The following is a 15,605-nucleotide window of genomic DNA, read 5'->3' on the forward strand; positions in this document are numbered from 1 at the left end:
ATTTTTCTCTATATCTCTTCTATATTGTTTAGCTATTAGGCTTGTTGTTTCAAAACAAAAAACTTTGTTTTTGTTATAATTTTACGACAAAAGTTAATGAGTTTAGTTTTTTATATTAGTTTTTATTTTACGTTTTTCCCCAGGTTTGGTTGTCGTTAGGTTGCTACTTAGCACGATGTTTAGCGGTCACAATCACAATATGGTCTCTAAGGTTTTTTACCCCCTCAATTTTCTCATATGTGTCGGTATATATTCGACTTCGTCTATATTTTACGCTCTTTAAAGGAAGATGGACACACGTCACTTAAAGGATACATGTTAAAATGAGGGGGAGACTTATTCAAGTTGCACTCTTTTTCCCTTGACTAAGTTTTGTCCTATTGGGTTTTCTTAGTAAGGTTTTTTTTATGAGGTAACATACCTGATCCAGAAGTATCAGGGGGAGATAATGCGTATTACACGTTGCACTCTTTTTCCCTTTGCTATGGTTTTGTCCCACCGGTTTTCCTAGCAAGGTTTTTAACGAGCCAACATCAAGCGTATTATGTTGATAACCAAGGGGGAGTGTTATGAATATAAATATTATTATTGTGGTTATCAGTTCCTAAAATAACTTAGCTTGTTTTCCAAGACTCCATCTCCTATATATATAGTCATTGTATTCTCTTGTATTTGATACACCTATTAATGAAATATTAATATCTTTTTCTCTACATCTCTTCTATATTGTTTAGCTATTAGGCTTGTTGTTTCAAAACAAAAAACTTTGTTTTTGTTACAATTTTACGACAAAAGTTAACGAGTTTAGTTTTTTATATTAGTTTTTATTTTACGTTTTTCCCTAGGTTTGGTTGTCGTTAGGTTGCTACTTAGCACAATGTTTAGCGGTCAAAATCACAATATGGTCTCTAAGGTTTTTTACCCCCTCAATTTTCTCATATGTGTCGGTATATATTCGACTTCGTCTATATTTTACGCTCTTTCCCGGTTTTAATCGTCACTTGGTTGCTATTACGCTGGTAGTACGGTTTTACGCCCCCACCCCGTAACGTGCGGTTAAACCTAGTTTGTACGACTATGAACCAGCATCGCATAGGGTCGGCTCAACCATATTGGTGGCCTAAGACGAAGTAAAAGCTTGTGGCCTTTTTCTCAAAAAACGTATGTAATTGAAAGTTAAACTTGAAGGGCCCAAGGGCCCAAGTGTCATTATTTGAAAGATTGTGTTAAAATTTAAAAAAACAAGGATAAAATGGAAGAAAATGGTGAAACAGGGATTCGAACCCGGGTCTCACCAACATCCATACATACACAAAACCAGTATACTATCAACCATCAATCTGTTAATAATCCACACCCTAAAGCTTTTATAAATGGACTGTAATTTCATCAAATAGTAGAGACTTTATAGTTTTGGTGACCCAAGACCCAAGCCTCATTTGACTTGGGCTTGGGCCAGCCCTGGCATCGCATATGCTCTTCCTTTCCAGTCATATTTTGGGTACATTTTGCACCGTGTGCATTTCCAGTCCCAAGAGTACAACACTCAACTGCACAAGGTACCACAACCAATAAACCAATCAAACCTTTTCAAACTTTGAACACACACTGCATTCTCCTCCTCAATACTCGTCTCTCGTGTCACTTTCTCATTCAAAACCCTACGATTCCGAAGCAAATCAACCTCTTCATTTCTTCACCAACAACTAAAAACCCTTGATCACATACACTACAGGTAAACTTTAATAATATTATTATTATTATCACTCCAAATCGATATTACAAATCGTTCCAATCTTCAAATCCAGAATCGTTTTTGCACAAAACAGCGAAATTTTATACTATTATATGGTGTTGTTATATGTGGCGTTTTCGGATCTGATATGTTACAGATGATTGTTAGATTGTTGATATTTTGTATGTGTTTAGGTGGATTTGGTGTTGTAATAATGTCAAGGAAGATGCTGAACGATGGAGGTGTGGGAAGTGGTGGTGAAAGTGAAGACAATCAGTATGATTTTGATTTGTTTGTGATTGGTGCTGGCAGTGGTGGTGTTAGGGCTTCCAGATTTTCAGCTCAGTATGGAGCTAAGGTAACAACATTTTATTGCTTGAATGTGTGTGTGTTTTGTTTAGTTGTTTATCGGTCGGTCAGACGTTGGTGGAATCCGGTTTACTGGCTGGGGGTGTGGTTTAAAGCCCTAGGGGCCTTATAATCCACGTCAGATCCACATCAGCGCCATGTCACATATGGGGCTTTAAAGCCCCTCACTTTAACTTGCATGCAATGGTTTAAAGCCTCTATTAAACAAAATAAAAAAAACAAAATATTTGATTGGTTGATGGTTTAAAGCCCATCCGCACACACCCTTTAGCGCTTGTTAGTGTGCTGGCGGGCCATCAATGGCGCTCCCTCTTTGGTGGGCAGGGGTGGCTGAGGGGCGCTAACGAAGGTGATGTGGCCAGGGGCGGTATACCACACCCCCTGGCCTTAGTATTGATATAATTGAATTACTGGTGGCAAATTATATATATGTATTTTTGTTTTAACTAATGCTTTTTGTCCTCAATAGATTCAGTGATGACTTCCATTTGATTGTAAATTATAGATATTGTAGTAATTTCTGTAGCTTGTTATGAGAATAGTAAGGTTTAGAAGTACGGAATCGTGCCTCGAGGCGTTTTCCTTTCGCCTCACGAGGCGTACGCTTCAAGACGAACCGAGGCGGAATTAAAAAATGAATATAAAATCTATATACTGTATCTTATAAATTATAAAATTATAAAATACTTACTAATCTCATCATAAGATTCATCAAAAACACACACGTTAAAAAGACATGGAATGTTTAAAATTGACACAAAAAGTCTAAAGCATCGGAAACAAACACCAAAATTCAAAACCCCCGCCCCCGAGGCACTGTTTTTCTTACCGCCTCAGCTCTATGAGGCGCACATACAAAATACCCCCCTGAGGCGCTGTCTCGTACTCGTTTTTTTGGGCGACTTGGCCGTTTTTTAAACTATGGAGAATAGAAGTGTTTACCAGACGCAATATATATGTACGTTGAAGTTTTATCCAGCATTTTATTCAACTTGTGGTGAAACATGAACCCTTAACATGCACTCATGCCAAAAAATAGTGTATTCAATAACATGTGATTTAACAACAGTGAACGACCTTTGATGATTTATCTTCTAGAAGTCTGTTCATGCTAATAATTGTAGTTAGTAATATCTACCAGATGATTTGTTCTATTATTCATCTCTTCTACAAATCTTATTGCAAGGTTGGGATTTGCGAGCTACCATTTCATCCAATCAGCTCAGAGACTATAGGAGGTGTTGGAGGAACGTAAGTTTTCCGATAATGTTTAGCATGGTACCGTTAATGATGTATTATTTATTTAAATATAATTCATAATTTCATATCTCTCTGGATATTATTTTGGGATGGTTAAGAATCACACAATTTAGTGGTGGATGTATAATGTTTACATGTGATGCAGGTGCGTGATTCGTGGGTGTGTTCCTAAAAAGATTTTGGTCTATGGAGCGACTTTTGGGCCTGAAATTCAGGTGATCTTGAGTGGAAATCACAGAAGTGGATGATGTCTAATGTTATGAATTTTTTGTTTTAGGTTTATTTTGTGCTGTTACTAATTCAGTAAAGTTATTAATAGCGCTCGTGGCGAGCGCTATAGCGAATTTTTTTTTACTGCTCTCTGTTTCATCTCGTGTAGGATTCAAGGGAGTATGGATGGAAAGTCAACGAGACGGTTGATTTTGATTGGAAAAAGCTACTGCACAAGAAGGTTTGCTGTGAAAAATATATTTCGCCATTTTAGTTTCTTTTTCAAGTTAATGGGGTGGGTATAAGTAATAACCTTTAGCAACTACTATCGTCAAATTCTAGCCATTATGTGTTTTTCTTTTCCTTCTAACAAGAACTGATATGTACTCAACGGATAAAATATTCATTCACAAATCCCTCGGTATGTGGAAAAGATGAATCATACATGTTGAATTCTTATAAAGATTATTGCAGGATGTAAATTGGATAATAAGATATATCTTGAGCGTTAATTTTTTTAACAAATTTTATCTTCTATTTTAAAATGTGATTTGAGTCTCTTATCTAGAAGCAAGGAATTAAATGATCATCAATCTTTATGTACTGATATTGTTATTCTTTTTTTCTTCTTTTATGTGCACATTCTGTCTTACACATGTGTTTAGCTGCTTCAATTAAATGTTATATTTTCATCAATGTTACTTTTTAGTTCCTATGACATTAGCATTAATGGTGTTTCTACAAAGCTTATAATTTTTAACTTACATGCTTGTTTTTTGGCATTTTTTTATTCCAAATTAAACGGGCCTTAAGAGTGTTTTGGTTTTGGAAGTCAACAACTACATCCAATATTCTTAGGTGTTCTAAAAAGCTGACATTTGTCGTTTTTCTTCTCATGATCATCTTGAGCCAATCAAATGAGTGTCTTTAGTCATCACACCTCATGCATCTAAAATGTAGTTTATTATATGTTTACTAGTTTACTAGCAAAAATGTTCCCGTTATAAGTATCATAGAATAGTGAATCATTGTCATTCTTTCATGTTCTTCCTTGTTATAACCTGTAAAGTCAATTTAATTCAACATAAAGAAAACAGTTATACACATTGCAGCGCACATGGCTTTTGCTAATCTTATAATAATAAATTTTCCGTGTTAATGCATTTAACGTGTTTTTTGTGCTTCTTCATCAATTCTCGAATGCTGTATTAGTAGACATTGTATGCACCTTCATTATAAACCAACTTATGAGCAGTTCATTTTATATTAATTTAATTTAGAGTAAATTGCCAAAATCGTCCCTGAGGTTTGGGCATGTTTGCCATTTTCATCCAAAACAACTTCTTTGTACCATATAGTCCATTTTTGAGATTTTTTGCCATTTTCATCCAAACGTCTGACTTTTTTGCCAAAATCGTCCCTGAGATTTGGGATTTTTTGCCATTTTCATCCAAATGTTTGATAGAAAAAATAAAGCAAACTAGATATTTGGATGAAAATGGCAAAAAATCCCAAAAGTGAAGGACTATATTGTACAAAAAAGTTGTTTTGGATGAAAATGGCAAACATGCCCAAACCTCAGGGACAATTTTTGCAATTTACTCTTTAATTTAATTTCAACAAAATTTTAATTTTCTATTATTCTGCATATAATGAATGTGACTAGACAAGCTTTATTATTTCAATCAATAAATCATTGTTGTGTAAACTGATTAGGTTTCACGTCCGTCTACTTTTCTAATAAGCTATTTTTGCTTTATTGTTACTCATTTGAAATCGGCCAATTCATAAGTACATGGTTGAAAGTGCCACTTCTTTTTTTTTTTTTTTTTTTTTTATTATAACATCTTTGTTTTTATATTAGACGGATGAAATAGTGAGGCTAAATGGGATATACAAACGCTTACTTTCAAACGCGGGAGTCAAACTTTTTGAAGGGGAGGGAAGAATTGTGGGGCCGAATGAAGTGGAAGTCATACAATTAGATGGCACCAAATTGTCCTACTCAGCAAAGCATATACTCATAGCAACTGGTAGCAGGGCTCAACGTCTAGATATCCCTGGACAGGTAAAAAAATAAAAAAAAAATTTAGACAAAATTACTTCCTGCTGAGAAATTAAGCAGTTGGTTTTTTAGTTTAAAACATAATATTGTATTTACTTTTTTGTTTATGATCTAGGAGTTAGCTATAACATCTGACGAGGCTTTGAGCTTGGAGGAGTTACCAAAGCGCGTTGTTGTACTTGGGGGAGGGTATGGTCACTTATGACTTTTCCATCTAGTTTGGTTTTAAATTACGCGCATCAGGAGCGCGTAATGCGCGATGCGCTGATGAGACCGCATCAGGTGATGCGATGCACTGCGATTACCTGATGCGCTCGCATGATGCACACGTTTTTTTTTTTTTTTTTGAAAATGACCACTATATAGTAAAATGGTACAATGTGCTTAATAAGCTTGTACAATGAGCTGATGAAGTTTTTAAGTGAGTTCCTACACAGATTACTTGTACCTTTTGCATAGATTACTTGTACACATAAGAGCTCAAGGTTTATTTTTGTTATATTGAATTTCTTTGATGTTGTTAGAGCTATTTTTTTATTTTAATCTCTAAATTTTTAGTATTTAAAGTTCACAGGTTGAAATATTATCTATAAATAATTTTTTAAATAACAAACGCCTCACATACGTGATGCGTGCGCATCAAGCATTGTGCATCGGCTTTTGGGATCAAAACGCATTGGAGCGCATCACACATTTTAAAACCAAGCCATCTAGTAATTTCTTGTTTATGCGCATTTTCAGTTTATGATCCCCACAAGATGACTAATTCTTGTATCCTATCAGGTATATTGCGGTTGAGTTTGCTTCAATTTGGCGTGGGATGGGTTCCACGGTGAATCTATGTTTTAGAAAGGAACTTCCTTTAAGGTTACAGTTTTTTAATTAAATGCATAATAAACTTCGTCTTGATGAAATTACCAAATTGACATCATTACAGGGGTTTTGATGATGAAATGAGAGCTTTGGTTGCAAGAAATCTTGAAGGAAGAGGCATAATTTTGCACCCACAGACAAATTTGACACAGGTTTCTTACTGTTTTAGGTTAATTTGTTATTGATTATATTTGTAGGTAAAGGATCAAATAAAAATAAAATTAACGTACGAAACGTACGAATTGAAAGAAAAGTCAAAAAGTGGCGGTGGCAATCTGGTAATTATCAGCAACTTCAAAAAAGCAAAAAGTATCGGTGGCAATCTGGTAATTATCAGCAACTTCAAAATTACTCTAGTAGAGTAATTTTGAGCATCTGTAGAGTAATTTTGGGAAATGTAGGGTAATTATCAAATTACTCTAGTAGAGTAATTTTGACTTCTGTAGAGTAATTTTAGAAAATGTCTTGTAGAGTAATTTTGTTAGCATTTAGTTATGGGGTTTAGCTTTATGGTTTAGTTTTTAGCTTTTAGTTGGGGGGGGGTTGGTTTAGGTTTTGTTTAGGTTTTTTTTTTTTTTTTGGGGGGGGGGGGTTAGTGTAATTTTGATAATTACCCTACACGACCAAAATTACTCTACATGAACATTTACAAAATTACTCTAAAGAAGCTCAAAATTACTCTACTAGAGTAATTTTGAAGTTTCTGATAATTACCAAAATGCCACCGCCACTTTTTTGACTTTTCTTTCAATTCGTACGTTTCGTACGTTTATTTTATTTTTACGGGAACTTAACTCTATATTTGTATCGCTAAACTTTCTTGAATCTTGAATTGATTTAAGTTAAATGTATATGTTTCAGCTGGTGAAAACAGCGGATGGCATTAAAGTTACTACAGATCATGGTGAAGAATTAATGGCAGATGTTGTACTTTTCGCCACTGGTAATTCTATCTTCTCATAAAGATAGTCATTATAGTTAAATGTCAAATTTTCTTTATTTATATTTAAATGATTCGAATTTTCTATAGGGTTGTATAAGATCTTATAACATCAAGTTAAGCAAAATATTAGCATCTCAGGTTTTATCCTATACATTTTAACAGTAAACTTTTTATCCTGAAATAGCATGTCTTGATTTCTTCATGATTATGGGTTAACAAATAAACAAATGACAAATCGTTCTTTTCTTACTTAAGTGTGAAACTTTGCTATATGATCACTCTACATTCATGCTTATATATTGTAATTTTTTTCAAAATTACTAAATTAATTAACAAGTATTTATTTTTTTGTTGGTTGCAGGGCGGATCCCAAATACAAAGAGGTTAAATTTACAAGCTGTAGGTGTTGAAGTTGACAGTATAGGAGCAGTGAAGGTTCTTTTAAATTTTTATTAAATCCTTTTACTTTATTTCCCTAATTTTTTATGATGTTTGGAATGTGTAGGGGTGAGCAAAAAATGATTAACTGAACGGAAACCAAAATAACTGACAAAAGCGCACCGAAATAACCGATCCAAACTAATAACCTACATTTCAGTTTTGTTTTATCAACTGAAAATTACTGTTTGGTAATACCTTGTTTTAAAACCGAACTGAACTTGGAAACCGAACCACACCGAACTTGTTTGAATGTTTTTTATTGGCTTTACGGCCCCAATATTTTTAATAAGTGGTTAACAAAAAGTTTAGGCCAAAAGGTCTAGGGTCTAATTTATTGATTTGGGCCAATGTTTTTCAGGCCCTTATGTAAAACCGAAAACTGGCCCATAACCGAACTGAACTCATACTTAAAACCTAAAAACTAGAGATGGGCATATCAGGTTTTTTTTTTTGTACCCGGAACCGGTTCCTAACCGGACCCGGTTCTTGTTAGAGTGTGTGGGAACCGGTTCTTGTAGGAACCGGGTCCAGTTCCTAACCGGGTTTAGAGCTTTATTACTGGAACCGATAGTAACCGATTCCGGGTAGGGTTGGAACCGGTTTCTTTGAAGAACCGGTTCCACCGGGTAAGTCCTTAAAATCACTTAAATTGTTATTGTGGAATCGGTTCTTAAAAAAAATTCCTTATATTGAATAAAATACTACAATTTTAAAAAACATAAAAACATATTAAGAAAATACAAACATACTGTATTGGAGTCCTTGCTTAACAAAGCTTCACAATGTTTGCATTGAGCCTTTTGCGAGCCGTCATTCATTTCCACCAAATCCCCAGTTGCACCGGGTTCTTTTTGTTTACGAAGGAACCGGTTCTGGGTAGGAACCGGGTACGACCCTATTTTTTTATAAAATGTGGAACCGGGTAAGAACCTACGGGTTTTTTGAACCCAGAACCGGTTCTTCTATACAGCGGGTAGGAACTGGAACCGGTTCCTGGTCGGGTTTGGAACCGGTTATTATGCCCATCTCTACTAAAAACTGAAACCAATCGGAATTCTAAAAATGAAAAACAAATACTTATGAATTAAAATTTGCAGGTTGATGAGTATTCTCGCACTAATGTGCCTAGCATATGGGCCATAGGTGATGCTACAAACCGTATGAATCTTACACCTGTCGCCTTGATGGAAGGAACAATGTTTGCTGTATGTGTTTTCAGTCCTCTGTGATTTCTAAACTCTAGTTGTACTCTGAATTTATTGATTATTTTTTTATTGGCTTCTTTATAAATGTAATTATTGTTTTGACACAGAAAACCGTCTTTGGTAATGAACCTAGCAAGCCCGATTATAGCAACATCCCTTGTGCCGTTTTTTGGTAACATATCAATTTTCTGATTTTTATTTTCTTTTCTAGGGATCAGATGTGAAATTCGCTATTTTAAAACGATGTAACAAAATTTCGTATTCAATTTCAGCATACCACCTCTCTCTGTTGTTGGACTAAGCGAAGAACAGGCCATAGCGCAAGCTAAAGGAGACATATTGGTGTACACGTCAACATTTAATCCTATGAAGAACTCCATCTCTGGGTAAGTGAACATGTGCAACTTCTCTGTCATAAAGTAAATGAGACCCACAAAATGAAATTTTTGATGTATCCATAGACGACAAGAGAAGACACTCATGAAGCTTATCGTTAGTGCTGAGACCGATAAAGTTATCGGTGCGTCGATGTGTGGGCCTGATGCGGCAGAAATTATGCAGGTATATTTAATCACTCTTGATGCTTTTAAATGTTGTTTTAGAAGTAATTAGGGTGTAAACAAGCCGTCCAACTTATTAATGTTAATATATCATAGGGCATTGCTGTTGCACTCAAATGTGGAGCAACAAAGGCACAATTCGATAGCACGGTGAGCTTAGACCGATTATTTATATAAATAAATATAAATCTCATGATCTTATTTTCAAAAATGTAAGGACAAATATTACGTTTTCCTTTCTCAGGTGGGGATACACCCGTCGTCTGCTGAAGAGTTTGTTACAATGCGCTCAGTCACAAGGCGTATTGCTGCAGCTGGTAAACCGAAGACCAACCTCTAAACTTGAATCGGTTGGTCGTTCCTCACAACTCACATCCATAGAGAAAACGGGTACACATTATTTTGATTCAATAACTTAAACTTTTCATGTCACTATCGATTATTGTTAGCATGTGAACGATGTATCGTGTTAAGTTTCTCATATGTGAGCTTTTGGGTTTTTTGGAACGTGTCGATAGGAATTGGAATGGAATAGAAAAGGTAATGGATTGAGTAATGGGGTCCTTTATGGTTTCATTATTATGTTTGTTTTGTAGTATAAAGTTTCGAATTGAAGGAAATGAACGAACAATGATAAGGTTGGGAATGGGGTCCTTTATGGTTTCATTATGTTTGGTTCGGGTGTTGCGGATCAATAAAGCTGGTAGGCTGTCCCATAAAGACTTTCTAGTAAGATGACCCTTTTAAATGCATTTTTGACATCGAGTTGATGAAGCGATCATTTTTGGATAACAAGTGGTAATACGTGAGAGTAATCCAAACCCGGTATTTGGGTGAAACTTTTGAGCCCTTGGATGAGCATTCAGTCGCTCAACCAAACCGTTTGATTGTAATTTAGTGCAAAAAATCCATTTAGATCCCACAACGTTAGAATAATGTGGGCGTGGGACAAGATCCGAACTGTGATTTTGGTGTAATGTCATCATCTCATATGCATAGCCTAGAGCCATTGGTGTAATGTTATTTAAGAAAAATAAAAGAAATTGTGTTAGCACCTTGTGTCTCGCTTATGAAAAGTAGTTCGCTTTTGCGCTTTTCACCTCGGTTTTAAACCTTGCCGCCTCAGTGCGCTTCTTGCATTTTAAAACCAAGGTAATGTCAACGATAGTCGATCTCCTTTTGAAAGTTCGCAAATCGGTATTGGTACATCAGAGCCGGCCCTGAAGGAGGGCGGGGAGGACAACCGAACAGGGTCCGTGATTTCGTAGGGCACGCAATTTTAAAAAAAAATCCGATATTATATATGTAAAAAAAATTTAATAGGGTATAACCAAAAAAATATTAACATAGGCCCACTTAAAAAAAATCATATTGTTTAAACTATTTAGCCCATTAGGTTAATGAGCCCAATACCCAAATATTTTCTAAAAACTAATAAAAAAATAATTTTGGGCGGCCCTAAGAGCACGTTTTTTCGAGCTCGAACAGGGTATATGAATTCTCAGGGCCGGCCCTGTGGTACATAATAAGCAACACATAAATATCCAAACTTGTTTCATAAGAACTAATATGGAAAGCTACGTGGCCTAGATCTACTATGCCAAATCTCATAAGATGCCATGAGTCGTGTGGGATGTCGTGACTCGTGAGGACCTGAGTGCCCAGATTTGGAATGTAGAGTCCGTCTTCATGTTTGCCCTATGCTAGTATTTTCTCGATTAACTGTTCATATAGAAAAAAAAAAATCAAGAAAATACATTGTTAACCGGATAATCTAAAGTTAACTTGCTAATTGGGAGGAGATTCTTCGAGACTCGAGGAACAACAAGAATGGTCAAGATTCATGGAGATGATGATTTACCAATACGAGAAACATGTATAGCATTACCATTGCTTAAAAGTGGCTGTCTTTTCCCAAATACAAGGTGGAAGAGTCTAAGGTGGGTAGGAGATGGTGTCATGTGGGGAGTTGCCCTAGAGGCAACATACCAGGAGGTGTTATGTGCAAATCGAGTTTTAAGCGAGCCTTGGATGGCAAAAAAACCCAAGCCCGACGGGTATACCCGAAACCCGAAACATACGGGCCGGGTATACCCGAAGCCCGATGGGTATGGGCCGGGTACGGGCTTAAAAAAGAAAAAAATCGGGTACGGGTATGGGATTTAGTGATACCTGCCCGATACCCGGCCCATTTACCCGAATCAGACCCGAAAGTATCATATTATAGATTTCTATATATATAAACTTAGTACATGTACTTATTACCTTCTCTATAGTCATATGTGGATATGTATTTGGCAAATGCTTAGTGAACAAATAACTTATTTTTGAGCATGTATATTGGATATAGGAGCTATCACCCTTTATTATGTGAATGTTTATGCAATTAGGTGGTCATGATACAATTACTTAATTAAGTAATTGTTTTGATTTAATTTGGTATATGTGGTCTGAATATGATATGTGTGTAGGGATAGTGTACAAAATGTCTAAAGTGTGAGAAGTGTTTTAAACCATTAGATCTTTGATCTAATGGTTGAGATCAATAGTGACCAAATTATAAATTGTGTTTTAATTATTTGGACTGATTTGAAAACTGTAAGGGTAATAGTGTCTTTGTATATGTTTCAAATTAGGTAACCTCTCCTAAATTCTAGCGATTCACTCCTAAATTATAGCGCTTCAATTTTAAACTTATTCTAAAATCCGGACACTCTAAAAAATCCAAAAATATGTAACTGCTACAAGAAATATATAACACTATACATCCATCATATAACATTATATAACACCATATAACTCCGTATAACACTATGTAACACAATATAACCCTATGTAACACTATATAACAATATATAACATTATACATCTATCATAGACATGCTATCAGAAAAATATAACACTATAACACTATATAACACCATATAATACCATATAACACTATACATCCATCATATAACATTATATAACACTATATAACACCCAAAACACTATATAACACCATATAACACTATATAAAAATATATAACACTATACATTTCTGAATGGTGGTTGCAGTGTTATATATAATGTTGTAGTGTTATATAGAGTTATAAAAGGGTTATATGGTGTTATATGCTATTCGTAGTGTTTTATAGAGATTTGTAGTGTTATATAAAAACCTTCATTCTGCATCCATCACTATATAACACTCTATAAATTTTCATTCTGCGATCTTCAGAAAAAATTATTATGAACGAGATGACAAAAATTCGTATATTAATTCTTAATTCGTATTCCTATAATTAAGGGTGGCGGTTATGAAAGGTTATCAATTAATTAAATCAATAAGAAAATTACTTTTTTTACCATTTTGAATTAATTTAGATTGAGGACATATGTCATCTCCACAATATTTCTCACACTTTTGAATTAATGTAGAGGATCTTCAATCTATGATATGTAAGTTATTAATTATATTTTCATTTGTTATAGTCATTAAAATAGTAAATTATATAAACATCAAAGTAAAAAATTGCACATTTGTCCCAACGGGTATTTTTATGAAATTAACGGGTATACCCGATACCTGCGGGTATGCCCGATACCCGATGGGTAATTACCCGACAAATACCCGACGGGTAACGGGCCGGGTATAGGACAAAGAATTACAACCGGGTACGGGCCTGGAATTACCAATACCCGACCCAAGCCCGGCCCATTACCATTCCTAGCGTGGACTGACCTCCACGTCAGTTTTCTACTCCTACTTTGTATAGTGTAAGAGACTAAGAGGTAAGTCCTAAGTGATGATATAGATATAGGAGTATGTTAGAGTGATGTTAATCAGTAATAATAAAAATAATATAAATATAAAAAAACACACACCAAACTTGGAGTGGCTACATTTAATGTCTCCTTTGTAGTTAGAAGGGAGTGAGATTTGACTAAGGGATATGATACATCTCTACTTCTTTATTTGGTTGAGGCGAGTGAGATTTGACTAAAATGAATAGTCTATGTGCTCATTATTACATTTATCGTTACGAATATATTCGAGAGCATGTATACACATCAAAATTCATGTGACAAAAGAAATGTTTCATTTATCACTAAAATGTCATGGGCAATAACTTATCTTATCTCTTTTCTACGTAATATTTAGTCACAACTCAAACTTTTTCACATGCATAATCTCTAATAAAAACATATTTTCTTTTGACCTATCATATAACGAAATCACATTGTTAAAGTTCGATAGCGGGTACATCTTGGCACACACATAATTACGAACAACTCAATGCATGCCAATTCTGGTCCGGCCCAAGGGTCATCTAAGTGAAACAAGGGCTTTAGACCTCAAAAACTTTTGGACCTCCATTTAGTTATAAAAATAAACCTATATATTGATTTAGTGCGGATATATTAATATATAATGTCTTTACTAAATCGTATGTTATTGTAAGAAGCCCTTCAAATCCATGGAATAGCGATTTCTACATATTATGTGTTTTTTTTATTGGACAAGGGCCTGATTTCATTTCTTTTTTCAAATCTGATTTATGATAATTTTTTTTTTCATTTTTATAGATAATCTAGGTATTATGCATTATGATAATCTGATTGTTTCATTGCAATTGATAATCTAGGCATTTTTGACAATTTAATCTGATTGCTTTTAGTCTAATATCTTTGATTCTATAATAGTTTTTATAATTTTACCAATAACTCAATGTCGAATTGTAAAAAGGATCACTTCAAAAGGGCCTTGACTTTGTAGTTCGCTTAGGGCCTCCAAAAACAGTAGACCGGCCCTAATTAAGACGGTTGTATCGTCAAATCCTCGCGAAAGGCCGTGCAAACATTATCGACTCACCATACGAATCTAGAGAATGTGTGGTCATCATACGCAATGATCAACATAACCAGCCAATCCAACCACCATGCCTACGAGAAGTTGATATTATCTATAATATAAGAGTAAACTTCCGTTTTGCTCCCTGTGGTTTGGTCGTTTTTAACGGTTTTGCCCCAATTCTTTAAAAATAGTCATTTTACTCTCTGATCTATAAAACTTATCTCTATTTCACTCCCCGCCCCTAACACCATCCAATTCAACTGTTAAATCCTGGTAACATGCCCCTCACATGAGGGGCATTTTAGTTTTTTCCACTCAAACTTATTAATTTCCCTTTTTTAATTTTCACACACTTTCTCTCTCTACACCATTCCTCTTTCAAACTAATAGGTAAGTTCATCAAAATCAAATCCTTCAAAAATCAATTTCAAACCATCTTCAAAATCAATCTACTAGAATCACTAGCGTGTAGATATAACAGATCACTAGCATCTAACTTATCAAAGTAACAGAAGACTCAGCTTTGTCAGTCATGATCAAATAGAAACAATCAAACAAGTAAGAGAACCAAGAAATATCAAACCAAACAGTCAAAACCAAAAAACCAAAAATCACCTACCAGATAACCAAAGAATAGAATCAGTCAAGCAAAAACCAGATCAAGAAATATCAAAACAAGAATCACAGAATCACTCAACAAATAACCAAGACAATAAACAGAGACACACGGCGAAACTACACCAGTGTTCCAGATCGTTGGTTCATCACTCAATGGGCTAACACAGGTCTTAGTGTAGAAGCCACTTAAATCTAAGACCCAAAGTTACAAGAACAATCTCACCGAGAGGGGTTCCTAAGTTAGGGTTCACCAAACAATAAAATCACATCCTATAACCTTCACTTAGGGTTATATGACTGTGATGCAAAGAAAATCCCGGAGATGGACTTCAGAAGAAAACCAAACACTCCTTTAGCAAGAACTGTATCAAGAACCATAGGAAGCTTCGATTAAAGACTTCAAACCCTAGATCCGACCACCAAACCCCAGATCCGAACCAGACCTCGCTGATTAACAAAGTCTATTAATCTCAACTTCAGAAACCACAA

The 15,605-nt window shown here is 35.1% G+C and overlaps 1 protein-coding gene across 1 annotated transcript; it reads left to right on the forward strand.

Annotated features, from left to right (window-relative positions):
• The first annotated feature begins 1,566 nt into the window (after positions 1-1,566).
• Positions 1,567-10,281, forward strand: LOC110877387 (glutathione reductase, cytosolic). The gene is made up of 17 exons (XM_022125527.2): positions 1,567-1,735; positions 1,930-2,093; positions 3,291-3,355; positions 3,510-3,579; positions 3,744-3,815; positions 5,439-5,642; positions 5,755-5,828; positions 6,423-6,506; positions 6,577-6,664; positions 7,374-7,455; positions 7,817-7,890; positions 8,994-9,101; positions 9,209-9,273; positions 9,374-9,487; positions 9,563-9,662; positions 9,758-9,811; positions 9,906-10,281. Exons 2-17 carry the CDS (start codon positions 1,950-1,952, stop codon positions 9,999-10,001), a joined length of 1,494 nt encoding a protein of 497 aa, XP_021981219.1. The 5' UTR covers positions 1,567-1,735; positions 1,930-1,949; the 3' UTR covers positions 10,002-10,281.
• Positions 10,282-15,605: the final 5,324 nt, after the last annotated feature.

Source organism: Helianthus annuus, chromosome 1, assembly GCF_002127325.2.
Source record: "Helianthus annuus cultivar XRQ/B chromosome 1, HanXRQr2.0-SUNRISE, whole genome shotgun sequence".
NCBI classification, from domain to species: Eukaryota; Viridiplantae; Streptophyta; class Magnoliopsida; order Asterales; family Asteraceae; genus Helianthus; species Helianthus annuus.